At 37.5% G+C, this 16,571-nt stretch overlaps 1 protein-coding gene across 1 annotated transcript; it reads right to left on the reverse strand.

Annotated features, from left to right (window-relative positions):
• Positions 1-1,749: 1,749 nt before the first annotated feature.
• Positions 1,750-14,765, reverse strand: tmem151ba (transmembrane protein 151Ba). The gene is made up of 2 exons (XM_079831056.1): positions 14,333-14,765; positions 1,750-4,075 (listed from the first exon to the last, which is right to left on the reverse strand). The coding sequence occupies exons 1-2, from the start codon at positions 14,408-14,410 to the stop codon at positions 2,609-2,611; spliced, it is 1,545 nt and encodes a 514-aa protein (XP_079687182.1). The 5' UTR covers positions 14,411-14,765; the 3' UTR covers positions 1,750-2,608.
• Between the last annotated feature and the right edge of the window lie 1,806 nt (positions 14,766-16,571).

Here is a 16,571-nt window from a genome sequence, read left to right on the forward strand (position 1 = left end):
AAAAACTGATGTGACAAGCCATCAGAACCGAACCGAAAACTGTGGTTAAAAACCGAGGTATGTATTGAACCGTGGACTAACTGTATTGTTGCATCCCTAGTATGGACTTATCTAACTCTGGGGGATACGGTGAATAAGCTAAGCTTTCTTTCCCAGAAAGTCGGTGTGTTCCTTTAACATCCATTTCATGATCTGATCAAGATTTACATTTTTACATTTCTAATTTTTTTTCTCTTTAAGTATGTTGTAGGTTACTTAAAATATGTTCTATTATGGAAGTAAAATGGGTTGTGAATACCATTTCATGTTGACTTCAAATGCAACGTGAGAAGTAGTTTGGCAGATGTGTATTAAAGGAATAGTTCACCCAAAAATAAAATAAAATTTAATTTTCTCGCCCTCAAGCCATCTTAGGAGCCCTATCACACACCCGGCGCAATGCAACGGATCTGAAAACGACTGCGCCATTGACCAACACAAACCTGCTCTAAAGTCAATAGCGCAGTATTTTTTGTGTTATTTAAAGGGCGTGTAACTAAATAGACATACACTCTGCTTATTACACACACAGGGCAGCACACACACATTTTTAAATATTAAAAACAAAAGGATTCCTCTCTGGAGAAGCGTTCAGTCTTTCAATAGCGAATCCTCCATGGTGCGAGCGCAATTGGCTTTTAAAGGGAAAGGGAGATGAGACTCTGATTGGTTTATTGAACGTTACGCCTAAAACACACCCATGACTCATTAAGAGGCGAGGCACAACCCTTTTGAACCATGCGCCAGATGCGCAGACCTTTTTTTCGTCGTTAAACTAGCAAAAGTGGATTCGGACACACCCTAAGAGCACCTGCGCTGTGCTCTTAAGATCGCTAAAAAAATGCCCTTCTTTCAGCCAAACACATCAGAGTTATAGTTAATAATAGCCTGGCTCTTCCCAGCTTTATAATGGAAATTAATTGAGCCTGAGTTTTTGAAGCTACCAAAAAACGCATCCAAAAGTACTCCATACGGCTCCGGGGGGTTAATAAAGCCCTTCTGATGTAAAGCGATGCATTTTTGTTAGAAAAATAACCATATTTATAACTTTATAAACTATAACCACTGGCTTCCGGCAGTGTCCGTATGCACGTTCATGAGAGAGTCGAGTTCTGGCGGAAGGGTGACCTCTGACCTCTCTACATTATGGGTGAACTATTCCTTTAATATCCTAATAAAAGTCAGACTGCATTTGTTATGAAGAAATGTAATTAGGCCTATGTCCCATTCAATGTTTGTTAAAGTTGTTTCTGTGCGATCATAGATTTTTGGCCACTGAAACAAACCAAATACAGAAATTTCCATTTGCAATTTTCATTTAAAGTCAACATTAACTCGAATGAAACCCAATGCATTTTCTTAAAGTGTTCTTAACATGAACGATTTGTCAATGTTATTGTTCATTTGCGAGGGGAAGTAAAGATTCTCTCATTTGAGAGAAACATTTCTCGTAACAGTCTGATCCACAAATCATGAGTTTGCAAATAAATGTACTAGCAACACCAAGTTTGCGTTCTCGTCCTTTCGCAAACGCTATAACCAGGGCTCTGAACCGGTTCAAGGAACGAAAACGAATGGCATTTTAACAGGAACAAAAAGACGAAACGAAAACAAAATAAATTTGAATCGTTCTGAACAGAAATGTTTATTTGAAATGACCGTTAACCGGTTAATAATGTTATTTTTTCGTTCTCTTTAATATTTTAATTTGGCAGTGACCAATCATGAATTAAGTAGTACGCGCATTTACATGCCTCAAGTACATTTTTTTCCCCAATGAATGCGCAGGTATTGGAGGACATTCTTTTCGTACGTTTAAACAAGTAGTAGCCTACGGACTTTAAGCTCAAATAGACTGATTTAGGCTAGTTTATGGATTCCGTTTAAGCCAAGTAACGTTACTAGCAACTATCTCACATTTTTCTAGTAAAATGTAGCCAATACAATACAGGACAGGTCAATGTTTTCGATATGGACTGTTGATGCTTCGTATTAAATGGTATAAATTTTGTTGTAGTTTTACAATGTTATATTGCATTAAATGATCAAGCTTTATTAGCCGACTGAATTTGATAATGTGATTTGCTTTGAAATTAGCAGTTGACGGTGCATTAAAAGAGCAATGGTTATCCAGTTTATTTTTTTATTCATGTCATTTTTAAAACAAGTCGTGTTGGAAAAAAAAGTTATGTGCAAAGAATATTATCACTCTTCTGAAAAGAATTAGGCATAAGAGGGCCACTTTCGATTGTCTAATAGTCCATTAAAACAGGTCAATATTTTTCCAGCTGTTTATGCTTTCTAATTAATGCAGGTATTTCTGTTGTGGTTTTAACAATGTTATGAAATAAATGTTCAAGTGTAAGTATCTTATTTTTGAGTGAAAGTCTTTATTTATACATATTTGTTTAAAGTATAGGCTAAATTAAAATAACGTTATTAACCGGTATTTTTTAAAATCAAACCGTTTTCGGAACAGTAATGTTTAATGTGGAATGCAAAAACGGCTAAAATATAGATTCTGCTCGTAGTGAACCGATTGATATTTTTTTCCGTTTTTAAGCCCTGGCTATAACGAAGTCTCCACACAGGGTCCGTTATGGTGGAGTGAATGGTGTTCATGGCCAAGGCAGCCCTCGTTGCGGTGGATAATCAGTACGGGAAAATACAGCGCGTCCTGATAGGCTGGTGGAGAAGGTGGGCTCTCCTCATTGGTGGACTGTCCGGCCAGACATCGCGTGCTTTCCGTCGGGCAGCCAGGGTCGTTTAGGCTACTACTGTGACTTTGCCAAAGGCAGCTGCGGCGTGAGCCATACAAACGTCCCAGCGAGAATCGGCTGCTACTGAAGGGTAAGCGCGGGCTATTGCAGATGCTCAGCGCGCTGCGCGAGAAAATCGACGAGCTGCTGATGGAGCGGTGGCAGCGCTCGCAGTTTTGCCGGTATCCGCCGAAGCCGCTTCCGCCGGCCGCGCCGATCCCGCGGGGCGAAAACGTGTTGCAGCTGGACTGCTGTGCCAGATCCATTAGCACGGCCTCGGAGTAACTGGGAACAAGCTGTTGGTTGGAGCGAATGTGCCACTCGAGCTCAGTGCTGTCGATGGTGTTCACCCGCGGGATGTGGCGGCAAAACGGCCTCTCGTCCAGCGGCGTAACGGCGACATAGTCAAAGCCAAAAAGCTTCTCCACGTGATAGTGAAGGTACGCCGTGCGATACTCCGTCAAAACCCGCAACGGCCACGATAAAGTCAGCGCCGCCGCCAACCAGAAGCTAAACTGCGACGCATACCAAGGCAAGCGATCCGGATCTGCATATGCAAGCACGTATTCCTTAAACTCAACGTTTTTGAGGTGCATTCCTTCACGCGCTTCCATATAATCGTCCAGACCTTCGTTCTCGGTGAAGAACCGCGCTCTTTGCGTCAGGTAGGAGTTCTCGGACTCGACGTTAGCGAAACTAAAGCACTTGGTGAAACGCAGCTTGGTCACCGGGAAGCTCTCCAGACCCGTGAGGTGCTTGGAAATGTCCTTAACCCCGCAGTTCCCGTAATCAAACTCGGCCTCCGCGACGTGCGTGTTCACGCGCTCGTGGTAAACCTGCGTGCTCGTGTAGGCGTCGCCGTTGCGGTAGCGAGTGACTTGCCTCGTCCGGCGTACGTAGTGGTAACTAATGGCCTTCCACCAGATGCACGGTGTGGCTTGCTGCATGCGATGCACCCGCTCGCCGATGTTCTCCAGGTCTACTTTAAACTGAAGTTCGTTGCGCGAGTAACAATGCCAACACTCCACTAGGTAAACCACGTAGAGCATGACGAGGAAGGCCACGGGGATGTAGATGTAGCCGTTGGAGCAGGGGCTGTCGTGGTACATCATGGACTTGCCCTTGAAGGCGCTGTCGAAGGAGAGGCGGGTGACCTTCGTGACCTGGCACCAGGTCATGGCGATCACACAGCAGTACATCAGCAGTGACAGAAGGAGGCATTTCCAGTGCGAGTCGCGACACAGGGACTTGCTCAGGGACTGCTTCGAGGGTCGTTGCTGTGAAGATATAAATGATAAAAAGGAGAGGTGAAAAAACACGTTGGCACTTTCTTTTCCCGTAGGAAAACTTCAAGAAAGCATGTCAATGTGGTGTACACTCTAATGGTGCGTTCACACCAGATGCGATTGAAGCTGTTCGCGTGAGTGATTTACATGTTAAGTCAATGCAAAGACACGAATAGACATTCTGCGGCGCAACTGACCTATCGGTAAGCCCCGCCCCCCTTAGTTACTGTTGCTAACTCGGACAAACAAACGGAGTTGCTATATCTTACAATGTACAGCTGTCAGTGTGAAAACCTTATCCCGAGATGTTTTTGGACACAGAATGTAGCGTATATACCCCGTCCAAATGATCGCCAAACTTAAGTATCAAGTTTATTGCATCGTTATTCACTCCAAAAAAATCATTGTAAGAGCTGAACAAACAAAGCATAAGAAGTGCGCATTAACGTCTCATTCACAAACTCTCTCTCCGTTGCATTACCATTAACACACACAGCAAATTACACAAAAACACTCACAGTAAACAAACATATACAGAGACCTTATGCCTTTCGAGGGTGCAGTTAATAACTGGTAAACTTTGTATCTGCAAAACAACTCTGATAAACTGCGTGCAAGCTCTTCCTTTTATTACCCGGAGACTATAATACCCATCAAAATAAGAGTCCTCCTTAGTAGGACAGATAATGTAGACATTAAACATATGTAAAATGAAATTAATTTACATATAACCAGTTTAATATGGAGAGGCACTGAAATGTAGACCTTCCATGTTTTTCACCTACAGTGTTACATGACGTGAGAACAGTTAGTTATTACGGTTTGTATGTTAGCAGGGACTTTAATCGTAACTTAACGAGAGTATGACAAACACAAAATCCTCTCAGGACACCTGGAGTCAGTGTTACAGTTCCTCAGGCACGACATTTTAGCATTTTTGTAGCATAAACACCATCAAACCGATGAGAGCTTCGGATTTTCCAATGCATCTCTATGGCGCTGAAACCTAAAGATGTCCGAGTTCTGGTCCCAGCGCAACTGATACTCAACTGCTATTGGCTCATCTGCGTTCGAGGGGAGGGGCTTACCGATAGGTCAATTAGCCTTTTGCCGAGCCCCGCCCCCCTTAGTTACTGTTGCTACGTCCGACAAACAAATGGTCAAACACGACCAGCGAGACAGATTGGCATGACGGAAAGCGGTATACCCGTGCGTGTCAATGACCTTTTTTGGAGCAATATCTCCAGATTGAGGCAAAAGGGGTTACAGTATGCAGTGGAGGGATATATTCAAAATATAAAAATACACAATGAAGGAGATACGACTGCTATCGAGGCTAATGCTTACCGGTCTCAAGCGAAATCTGAGAAACCCCATGACCTGTACCTTAAATGCAACCAGCACAGCCTTGTGGACCAGTCATGCTCTTGGACTGCCGGGTAAGTTTTCTTTTATATGGTATGGTCTATTATTGTCTACTATAATTGTTGTAGCCATTAAGAAAAAGTATTTAGTTTTATATTTATGTTTACATATTATAATGTTATTTTGTATGTCTATGTTGTCAATCTATGTTGTCAATTGAATGTTAATTATGAAAAGTGAACAGCATGAGTTAGAAAGGACACATCATAAGATGTGCAATGCCAGGAGACATGGAGTGGGTCAGACATGATTGTGACCACTTCATTAAGTTTTGTTTTGAATAAATTGTATCTTAATTTTAATCAATGTTTCATCAGCCAATTGGGGCATTCTGGGTTGAGCGAGCAGAGCTTAATTGGTCAGTATTATTAAATTGCAAACAAAAATTTTGGATAGCTATGGTGCGGTAGGGGCCCAACTTCATATTCTTTCATAGGGCCCAAAATTGCTAGCGGCGCCCCTGATTGCGAGTAGCTATTTTGTTCAAATACAAGGGTATGTTAGCTAGCTATACCTACATGTGCGTCAAAGCCATTCAAAGCTAACTAACATTTCTCTGTTGAACCTGTTAAGCCCCTGTATGGTTCTTCAGTGGTTCTTTGGGTTGGTTAAGGTGCTATAAATAGAAATAAAAGGTAAAAAAAAAAAGGTTCTATATGGCACCAAAAATGGTTCTTGGCTCGTAATCATAGGGGAACCTTTTTAAGTGCTATATAGCACCAAAGAGGTTCTTTGACCAAGGTGCTATATAGCACCGCTACCATATACAGAACATGTTCAGATATGGTGCTATATTGCACCAAAAGTGGTTCCTCTATGATTAAGACGAAGAACCATTTTTGGTGCCATATAGAACCTTTTTTTTTTTTAAGAGTGTATGACTACGAGCCAAGAACCACTTTTAGTGCCATGTAGCACCATTTAAAAAAAAACCAGTGCTATATGGCACTAAGGGGGACCACATTTGAAGCCCCGCCTTACATTTGTTCTTGTTTGAGAAGCAGTTTCACTCGGTTATTCTTCACAATAGGGGTGAAAATATGATTGCAACTCCTGTTTCATCACATTACCTGATTTAATTGATTTCATGCTATTTAAAAACACAATGATGTGCACGGATAAATCATTTATAATAAATATACGTAACTAAAAAAATATTTTGGAATTCATGCACTCTCGTAGCCTGACAAGCCAGAGCCACATCATGATGTTGGGTCTGGGAACTCACCATTGGCAGGGCTCAATCCGAGGGGCGGGATAAACGGTTGTCTTTCATATTCCCTCTGCACGCAATAGGATAGAGCTACAACCAACCAGAGCAACGAAGAAGGTGAAGCAGAGCTAGTTGAGAGATTAAACTTTTGCCGTATCCGGTAAAATAGCTTAAAGGTGAACTATGTAAGATTTTTGCAGTAAAACAGTACTTAGAATATCCCAAATGTTTCCAACTTTTTGTAAATCGTGAGAAATTGCTATTTTAACCGAGGAACCGGGACGTGTGAGCTATGCGTTTGAGGGAGACGCCTGTCGATTGCGTCATATCTGCGTCACCCTCGGTTTCCGGTTTTATTCTGCAGAAACGCTTTACTCTCACTGCAGTGTGAACAAGTGTCATAGCAGCCGCCGAGCGAACGTCATAACTTCCTTTTCAACACACTCAGATATATCTAATACGATAAACAGAGTTGCGTTACCTCATACTCATGACTGGAAAAGAGGAAGTGGCGCCGGCAACCGTGTCATAATAAAAGTCCCGCCGGCGACTATGCCATAATAACAGTCCCGCTCTTCAATCGCTCCTGCGGCCTTGCTCAGCTCCACAACACTCGCTCCTGCTCTGCTTCAGACTACAGTCATGTTAATAATCGCATCCATGAACATAATTTTTTGCCCGAGTCCTATCCTGACTGTTTTCCACCGGCTGTGAGGTGAAGACCACATGTCCCAAGATTCTGCGCTCAAACGTGGCATCATCAAACTACACCTTTGTTTTGAACAGGCGACCTCTAGTGGACGGAAAAGTTACATAGTGCAGCTTAAACTCCAAGAGTCGCGACCAAAGCCGATTGGAAAGACCGCTGTTTGCCAGCTTCTTTGTTTACGAGTATCACGCGAAACCGCCGCAACTCTGCCGTCATTATGTTAAGCCCGCCCACCGACTCTATACACGATGTGATTGGCCTGACCACAGTTTGTCTTTTCCAGCTCGCAAGCCAATGGAGAGTTGCTAGACGCCCTGGCTGCAAATTTGCCGCTAGGGTGCGTCTAGATTTCTAGACCAGCACTCTCGTAATCTTTAATCAGAATAACTCCCCCTCCCTCTGGCAGCTTCTCTTCTCTGATGATGAGGGCGGGGCAACCTGTCAATCACATGAGATCCACCAATAGCAAACCACGACCATCCAATCAATTCCCCACAGACAAAATCAAGCCCTGTCCTACGTTTGTTCTTGTTTGAGAAGCAGTTTCACTCACTTATACTTCACAATAGGGGCGAAAATACGATTGCACCTTCTGTTTCATCACAGTACCTGATTTAGCTGATTTCAGGAGCCATTGTGGAAGGAGCAGACCAGCAGTGGCACTGTTTTTAGGTGCTTGTTGCGTGCATTTAAAGTAAGTTTGCTTCATATTTTCTATGTTTAGGATTGTCTGATTGCGTAGTATTAAAGTTCTGTGGTAGTCTGTGGTATGGTTGTTTGCTTATTTGCTCATATGTTTGTGTATGTAATCACATTACTGTAGTTCAAACAGTAGAGCATGACGCTAGCAACACCAAGGTCATGGGTTAGATTCCCGGGATCAAACGTGTAGCATTAATGTAAGTGACTTTGAATAAAAGCATCAGCCAAATGCATAAATGTAATGTGAAATATGTATTTGTTACTAGGGCTGTGTGATACTGAAGAAAAATGCGTTATGCGATATCCTTGTTAAATAATGCGATATTCGATACGATACCATTTATGTGTTTCACATTCTTTCTGGGAAAAGAAAGCATCGCTTCAATTTCTGAAAGTGAGCAAAAATGTAAGTCACAAATCTGACAATATAATTTTAACATCAATGTAAACAAACAAAAAATGTAATGCCAATATTTAAATACCAAAAACTCTTTGCTTGACTTGGTAATATATAGTTATATCGACCTAAAACTTAACATCAAGAACATCCAGGTACACAAAGACACCTGAACTAGGGGTGGACGCTTATTTTTATTTATCTAGAATTAAAAACAGTAACACTTAAAATAAATATACACGTGTGCCCAGTCTATTCTCTGCTGAATGCATCAACCTAAAACATACACTTTTCACAATGTTGAAGTAGTTGTTCACGCTGTTCATATTAAAACCATTCAGATATTGCGCGCCGTTGCGATATGCATATCGCGATATGAACATTTGCGATATTTCAATAATTTTGATATATTGCGCAGCCCTATTTGTTACCCTTTATTTTTTATAGAATCTGTTCTCGTTTGTAACTGATATCCCATCTGATATGTTGATTTTAAACTCGTTCTACTTGTTTGTTTTTTTGTTTAATTGTAGAAAACCAACTTGACTCTCTAACTTGGTGATCCTACAACCTTCCCACACCATTATCATACAGACTTGGACTCTTTTGACAGTAAGTAACCACCTAGCAACCACCCAGCACACCCTAGCAACCAGGGTTGAGTTCAATTCGGAATTCTTATTCGTTTCCAGGAAGTTTAGAAAGAGTAATAATGCTAATTTTTACTTCAAACTTTGAATATGGGCTTCTTTTACAAGCCTTGGAGGAGAACGATCTGTCATGCCGAACAAGCTTCTCATGTTTTTATTGTGCCGTTTCTTGAGTAAGTGATTGCACGCCTGTCTTATGCCCTTAACATGGCAGATGGCATTAAATAATTGATCATGTTCTTCCATAATTATCCGCTGTACCTTTTACCACAGCCTCTGGAGCCCTTCCCTGCCGGAGCTCTCAGCGGGAACCAGAGCACTTATGACAAGTAGCCCTTATGAAGTATTTCTCAACCATTAATATTCAATGCAATTCGTTTTTTGGTATTTGAGTTTCCTCACATTCTTTCAAGTATGTCAGAAATTTGATCAATAGTCGAGTCATGATCAAGTCACTGAGGGAGCAATGAATTTGAGGATGTATAAGACATAAAAAGATCGGTTTATGAAACATAATGATATTGATGAAGGGCGTAGGTTTACATTAGTGGGCACACAATGGAGCTTTTGCATTTATAATAGACTTTTGACTGCAATTTTATGTAATCTTATGTCTATATATCGTAGCTAACCGACTCTTAGAGGGAGTTTTTTATGTTAGTATGTTCATGAGACAATAATTACACTCTTTGGATTATGTATTAGGTTTTCTGCACTTCATGATATAATATCTAAACATTCATACATTGAATGCCAAGTGCATTTCTTATAAGGATCATTTTTTATAATTACCATATTCAATGTATCTGTGTTATCTTTTATGTCAAATACTTCAATTTAATTAATGAATTCAGAATAATCAGAATAATGAGATACTATAGGCTGTTACTAATAAAATGAGTATAAAAAGGTATAATAAAAAGCTGTTATTTTCTACACTACTGCATCTGATATGGCATTTGTTGATTCACACAGACTGTTTAATGCTCAAATGTGTCATAAATGTATTTTCAAAATTGAATAAAATGAAGTGAATTTATGCTCAAAACAAGAACAAATATCTGACAAAATTTCTACATTAAGCTGATTTTTCTGAGCCCATTGGCAGATATTGGTTCTTGTTTTAGTCAAACTTTATTTTGATCAATTTCACAGAAAACAAGACTTCATATTTTATATCATTTTACATCTGAAGTAAATGCATCTTGATTTAGAAATCTTTAGACATCTGTACTGGGAAAAAAAGGAACTTTTTTGCTGTGTGATCAGAAGGTACAGTAAAAGATACACTATATTGCCAAAAGTTTTGTGACGCCTGCCTTTACATTCACATGAGCTTTAATGCCGTCCCATTCTTAATCCTGAGGGTTTAATATGGAGTTGGCCCACCATTTGCAGCTCTAACAGCTTCAGCTCTTCTGGGAAGGCTTTCCTCAAGGTTTAGGAGTGTGTTTATGGCCATTCTTCTAGAAGCGCATTTGTGAGGTCAGGCACTGATGTTGGACGAGAAGGCCTGGCTCTCAGTCTCCGCTCTAATTCATCCCAAAGGTGATCTATCGGGTCGAGGTCAGGACTCAAGTTCCTCCACACCAAACTCGCTCATCTGTGTCTTTATGGAGCGACGCTTTGTGCACTGGGTCATGATGGGACAGGAAGGGGCCGTCCCCAAACTGTTCCCGCAAAATTAGGATCATGAAATTGTCCAAAATGTCTTGGTGACGCATTAAGAGTTCCTTTCACTGGAACTAAGGGGCCAAGCCCAACCCTTGAAAAACAACCCACCCCATAATCCCCCCTCCACCAAACTTTACACTTGGCACAATGCAGTCAGGCAAGTCCTGTTCTCCTGGCAACCGCCAAACCCAGACTCGACCATGGGATTGCCAGAGAGAGAGAAGTGTGATTGGTCACTCCGGAGAACAACCCTAATGAGAGCGGTGCAGAATGTCAATTTAAACATTTTTGATTGGCCATGCACTGTAAAAAATACTGTGCCCATTTTACTCAATAAAATTGAGGCATTTTTTTTTAAATTATAGTTTTAAGTTTATCCAACATAATCTTTTAAGTAATGTTTACAAATGTCTCCTTGTAAGCCACACATTAAGTAACTTTTTTTCCTACTTTTACTTTTTTAATGAATTTTCTATAAATTAAATTATTTTCTGAATTTTTAAAAAGGACCATGAAACAGTAAACCAGCAGCTCAATACAAAACATTTATTCACTTTAAAATTACAATGCAACAGTGCAAAACACAGCACTTTATTTTTTTTACCTTTACATAAATATGGTGGAATAAACCAAAATACACCCTGACCACGGTTATTATCATTAACTAAAACTAACGTCATTGAAAAAATTCTTTACTTAAAATAAAAATAAACATGTATATTTTTTTATTTCAGCCATTTAGTTTAAGTACTAAAATTAAATTAAAAATAGACATTAAAAAATAAAGAAAAATGACTAACACTGAAAATAAAAAATATAAAAATAAAATATAATAAAAAAACTAAGACCATTAAAAATAAATTTTCTTTACTATAATATATATTCTTTTATTTAATATATATTTTATTTCGTTTAGTTTAAGTACTAAAATTAAATTAAAAATAGACATTAAAAATTCATAAAAATGACAAAAATTTCTAACAATGAAAACAAAAAATACAAAAATTTAATTTAATTAAAAAACTAAGACCATTAAAAAAAACATTTACTTTACTTAAAATAAACATGAAATAAAAATATTTTAAAATATATATTTTATTTCAGCCATTTAAAATAGAATTAAAAATAGACATTAAAAAAACTAATACAAATTAAAAAAATTACTAACACTAAAAATAAAACATATTAAAATTAAATAAACTAAGACCATTAAAAAACATTTTCTTTACTTAAAATAAAATAAACATGAAATAAAAATATATATTTTATTTCATTTAGTTTAAGTACTAAAATTAAATTAAAATTAGACATTAAAAATTAATGAAAATGACAAAAATTACTAACAATGAAAATAAAAAATATAAAAATAAAATATAATTAAAAAACTAAGACCATTAAAAAAAACATTTACTTTACTTAAAATAAAATAAACATGAAATAAAAATATTTTAAAATATATATTTTATTTCAGCCATTTAAAATTAAGTTAAAAATAGATACTAAAAATAAATAAAAATTACAAAAATGACAAACAATGAAAATAAAAAATATAAAAATAATATATAATTAAAAAACTAAGACCATTAAAAAAACATTTAATTTACTTTAAATAAAATAAACATGAAATAAAACTATTTTAAAATTAAATAAAAAATAGACACTAAAAATAAATAAAAATGACAAAAATTACTAACAATGAAAATAAAGTACTAAAATTAAATTAAAAATAGACATTAAAAATGAACTAAAATAACAGCACATGTGGGTTAATCCTCCACTATGTGTGTGTGGTTGTGGTTAATGCTGACACATGTGGTTCACTAAACACCAGGGACCTCGTTTTGCCTGAATTACCTTTATAAGATGAGCTAATTTGGTCTTTGAATCTGAATTACATGCTGTTTAATTTTGTAAACAGGTTATAGAAATAAAAAAAATCAATTTTCTTTGACTGCAAGTGTTCATGGACATCATTTGTAGGCTTTGAAATGTAATTACAGATTAAAGAGCTTTCATTGACCCAAAGGAGAAGCACTTCTGAGGAAATGCTGATCAAAACCAAATCCTCACACTCTTCCAGATCCAGCACTGCAGGGACGGGTTCAGCCCAAACCCAGAGGCTCTTTCAGAGAGGATAGTGAGGATCGTCCTGCATATATCGGGACGTGTGAGCGAGGTGTCCCACTTTCACTCAGACTATTTTAGTGCTCTTGAGCTTGTCGTTTTAGGAACATGACATAACCGGCGATGGCTTTAGATGCAGTCAGGACGGCCCTTGATAACATACTCCTCAACTTCATTGTATTGCCTAATCTCTGAATTTGAAAATACACAGACATTTTTGGCGCTTCTGCGAAAGACTCAAAAGTAAATTCAGATCCCACATTTTTCAGCAAATTCATCATAAATATATATGATAAATCATTACAAACAACTTAAATGTAATTAGTTTAATAATTTATTGGGTGAATCTGATAAAAACATGCAGGTCATATTCACCCCAAAATGTATTTAAAAATATTTATTTTTCATTAAAATTATATCTATAAAATAATAATTTCGAATAAAATAATTTTGAAATACATTTTTGAAGAATTTTATTACATTATATATATATATATATATATATATATATATATATATATATATATATATATATATATATATATATATATATCAAAATTGAGAATATGATTTCTAAATGACAGAAATGGCAATGTGTAAACAAGGTCATAATCTTAATATGAATGCTAAATATTTTAAGCATATATATATATATATATATATATATATATATATATATATATATATATATATATATATATATATATATATATAATTTTATTATTTCAATTGTGTGGTGAAATTTGACTGATATATGATATTCTAAAAAAAATATTTTGAAGAATTTTATTTATATTATTTTCATAATCAAGCACATTTTACTAAATATGTATGTATATGTGCACACACACGCACACACACACACACACACACACATATTCTCCATTACAGACATGGCAATGTGTAAACAAGGTGATCATTTTCATACGAGTGCTAAATATATTTTTAATACATTTTTTGCTGTATATTTTGAGCAAAATATATTTTTTATGTTATTCTTTTGATTGTGTGGTGAAATATGACCATGATATACAAGTTTTTTTTTTTTTTTTTTTAGATTTACTACTGTCTGCCACTGCATTTGAACGTGTTATTGGCTTAAGATGGATATGAATCTTTGTGTATCTCCTCTCACTCACGTGCGTACACACTCACACACACACACACGTTTGTGTCAATTAAACATGAATCGTGGTGCGTGCATTAGCTTCTCTGTCTTGCCTTTGATGTGAAACATACAGAATAAAGACTATTCTTTCTCTTCTGTCGTGGTTTGTAACAAAGGTTCCCCCACATCGGGTGAAACGCATACAATGTGAACGCGCGCGCCGCGCCGCGCCGCTGCTGAACTCACCGCTTCCCGCGGCGCGTCCGTCTGCTCGTGCAGGACATCAGCAGCGCCGCTGTCAGTGACCGGAGCCGCTGGAGACATGATGATGAAGAAGAAGAAGAAGAAGATACTGGAGCATCACAGCCATCCATTACAGTCCATCCTCAGCGCGGCAGCATCCCGGCCACGAGACCATCAGCAGCACAACACGCGCACTTCTGAGAGGAACAAAACACTTGCGGGATCGTTGCCCGTCCAGGCGACCGCGAGCGTTTCTTGCTGCGTTGGGGATAAAAGAAGCCAATCTGACCCTCGGCGAGAAGCTCAACTCATGTGGAGATGAGGCGCATGAACGCGGAACGAATGACAATGAGGCGCGAGATGAATCCACACGGACGCGCAGCTCAGATCCAGGTAACGGGGGCGAGCGAGAGAGTGTGTGTGTGTGTGTGTGTGTGTGTGTGTGAGAGAGAGAGAGAGAGAGAGGGAGGTGTTGTTTATCTATCCCAGGCTCTCTGCTGAGGATCGTACTCGACCTTGACTCTGTGCATGTGCTTCCCATCCCATTTCTGACATAAACGTACTTATGAAAAATGATACTCAGCTTAGTTTCTGGTTAAAAACAAACATTTTAAATATTATATTTTAGTCAATTTGCATGTATTATCATTGCATTACATTATGTACCAGTCAAAAGTTTGGAAACATTACTATTTTTTTATGTTTTTGAAAGAAGTCCCTTATGCTCATCAAGCCTGATCAAAAATACTGAAAAAACTGTAATATTGTGAAATATTATTACAATTTAAAATAATATACTTTATAAAATATAATTTATTTCTGTGATCAAAGCTGAATTTTCAGCATCAAGTGTCACATGATCCTTCAGAAATATAATGTATTATCAATGTTGGAAACAGTTGTGCTGCTTAATATTTTATTTTGTAACCTTTTATATTTTTTTCAGGATTCATTGATGAATAAAACGTTAAAAAGAACAGCATTTATTCAAAATATAAATATTTTCTAACAATCTAATATAATCTGTCATTTTTCCTTGGTGAATAAAAGTAGGCCTATGAATATCTTAAAAAAATTCCGGACCCCAAAATTTTTGAGCGGTAGTGTATGTTGTTACAAAAACATAGATTTTTTTTAAGCAACAAACATTTCCCAACATTGATGATAAATCATCGTATTAGAATGATTTCTGACAAACATGATCAAAAACGGCCACCAAAGGTCATGTGACCTGTTCATTTGATAATGAAAAGACCTGTGACAAACGTTATGGAGTTATTTGACATTTCAAATGGAAAAATGAGTCAATTAATCATAAATCACGCCTTTAAAGACGATCTACAGCGCCACCTGCTGGTCATTGGTGGTACTGTCCGTTCTGTTTAATGAAACGTCTCCAAACAAAGCGCGATAGACTTGAACATAACGGTGGATTTTCAAATGACAACATCTGTGCGTTCATGTGCACGTGTGATTAATAGCTGTACTTCATTTAGACATCCAGAACAAGTTATTAGTGGTATTTAATATGCAAAGCATAATGATAGCAACACACTCTAAAAAAAAATGCTGGTTTGTTTTAACGGTCGACCCCAACCGTTGGGTTTAAAAATGTAATTTAAAAATTTAAACCAACGGTTGCGTTTGACCGTTTTTGACAGTTGAAACAAAAACCCAGCATTTCTTTACAGTGCACCAATACAAAGGCCTGTACTATTGTTTAATTTGACGTATTTCTGGTCCACCAAAACTGGACAGACAAGTCAAAACACAACAGACAATGAATGAGCATTAGGCTTCATAATTGTCTCCTATATAATTATTAGCTGCAATATTGGATTTGCATACATAATGTCATATTTTCGATTCAAAATGGTGAAATTTCATTTAAAATGTCAAGTATTTTGCATCACTTGATATTACCGTTGGTCGCTGAACGTTTTTATCGTAAAACAGTTGTCAATTATTATTTTTTTAATCAGGGTTTAAAAATGTAATTAAAAAATTTAAACCCAACGGTTGCGTTTGACCGTTTTTGACAGTTGAAACATCCACCAAGCATTTCTTTACAGTGCACCAATACAAAGGCCTGTACTATTGTTTAATTTGACGTATTTCTGGTCCACCAAAACTGGACAGACAAGTCAAAACACATCAGACAATGATAGGTCTCCTATAAAATGATTAGACGCAATATTGGAATTGAATATCCAGATTAAAGTTGTGTTGCAATTCAGGAACT

The sequence above is a fragment of the Gobio gobio genome (assembly GCF_949357685.1).
Source record: "Gobio gobio genome assembly, chromosome: 12".
NCBI classification, from domain to species: domain Eukaryota; kingdom Metazoa; phylum Chordata; class Actinopteri; order Cypriniformes; family Gobionidae; genus Gobio; species Gobio gobio.